Raw genomic sequence first — 1547 nt, 5'->3', positions numbered from 1 at the left:
TAGTTCAGTTCTAGTTCAGTTCTAGTTCAGTTCTAGTTCAGTTCTAGTTCAGTTCTAGTTCAGTTCTAGTTCAGTTCTAGTTCAGTTCTAGTTCAGTTCTAGTTCTTACAAAGATCTAGCTCAGTTCTTATTAACTTCTAGTTTAGTTTTAGTTTAGATAAATATCCTCATTTTGATGAAATTTGCATTTTAGAGACTAAATGATTATTTTAATTACTTTGATCACTTGTAATAACTTACTTTTATACTCAATGACAAACTCTTTATGGGGCCTTGAAAACTTAAACGTTTGTCTCTCCAATACTGACGAAAATAACAATCCATGGAATAGTCCATATCAAGTTCTGAAACTGGACCCATGCTACGAATTAAAATATTGGTGCGAACTACAGTGGGAATACCTTGCAATAAACAAAAAAAAAATATATACTTATATATATAAACTATTCTTTATTTTTTCAATTTAGTCAACCCACCTTGACCATGTGTTGGTAACTGTGATTGTTCATAACTTTTTAAAAGATTTTCCAATATAATCGATATATTACGACTCAACATATCAGCCGATGCTGTACGTTTACGCATAATGGTGGGATCATTAGTAATATTATATAAATTAGGTGTAAAAGGTGATACTTCTGGTGTTGATGAGGCTGACGTAAAGTCATCAAATCTTTTTGAACGAAATCGATGTCTGTTATTATCTGCTGTTATCGTAAAAGATTCATATATACGCGAAGCTTTAAAGTCTGAATTAATTTTAGGTGTAAAAGTTTTTTGTTGATTCCTGGAGCTAGAAAAAAAATCATAAGAGAGAAAATACATTAAACTGCGTCAATAATGTGGCATGTTGTACAAGTTTTAATTTCCTTATTATGATCAACAGACAGTTTTAATTTGCATTTACTACTTACCTATTTTTCGAATTGTCTTCAAATGTTTGTATTGACGCATTTTTAGGCCAATCATTATCCAACGTGTCCCAAGATGTCATGGGAATTCCTTGACAATGAAGTTTTAATATTCCAAACAATAGCATAAGACTGTAAAAAGGACCGAAAAGGAAATCCAAACATAACGAGTTTGCATTTTATAGTTAATTACTTAAATTAGGTGTCATTTTTAAATGAATGTCCTTGGAAAAAACTGCTTAAATCACAAAATCTTATTTATAACCCGACAACTTGCTTTTAGTAAAAGAAAAATACAATCGTACAGAATACATTCACTTTTGCGAATGTTGTACATGACCACAGATTCAATATAATAAACATAATAGTATTTGTATGTGACATACTCGCAGAGAAACATTAATACATTTGCGGTTAGCATACTAGTTGCAATTTTAATAATGTTGAAATGCTTAATAGTAAATTTGTTTTAGTAATTTAATTAGGAAGTTAGTAAGTTTGTAAGTTTGTAAGTTAGTAAGTTAGTAAGTTAGTAAGATAGTAGGTTAGTAAGTTAGTAAGTTAGTAAGTTAGTAAGTTAGTAAGTTAGTAAGTTAGTAAGTTAGTAAGTTAGTAAGTTAGTAAGTTAGTAAGTTA

General features: G+C 29.6%; 1 protein-coding gene across 1 annotated transcript in view; it reads right to left on the bottom strand.

Annotated features, from left to right (window-relative positions):
• LOC124419014 overlaps positions 1-1037 on the bottom strand; it is a 4156-nt gene extending 3119 nt beyond the window's left edge. The window contains exons 1-3 of the mRNA XM_046947125.1: positions 915-1037; positions 477-793; positions 241-401 (exon numbers count right to left, since the gene is read on the bottom strand). Coding sequence (XP_046803081.1) covers positions 241-401; positions 477-793; positions 915-994 — 558 coding nt within the window. The 5' untranslated portion in view covers positions 995-1037. The remainder of the gene's footprint in view (positions 1-240; positions 402-476; positions 794-914) is intronic.
• Positions 1038-1547: the final 510 nt, after the last annotated feature.

This window comes from Lucilia cuprina, chromosome 3 (genome assembly GCF_022045245.1).
Source record: "Lucilia cuprina isolate Lc7/37 chromosome 3, ASM2204524v1, whole genome shotgun sequence".
NCBI lineage: Eukaryota > Metazoa > Arthropoda > Insecta > Diptera > Calliphoridae > Lucilia > Lucilia cuprina.
The sequence above is the reverse complement of the archived record's forward strand: the minus strand, read 5'-3'. Positions and strand labels throughout refer to the sequence as shown.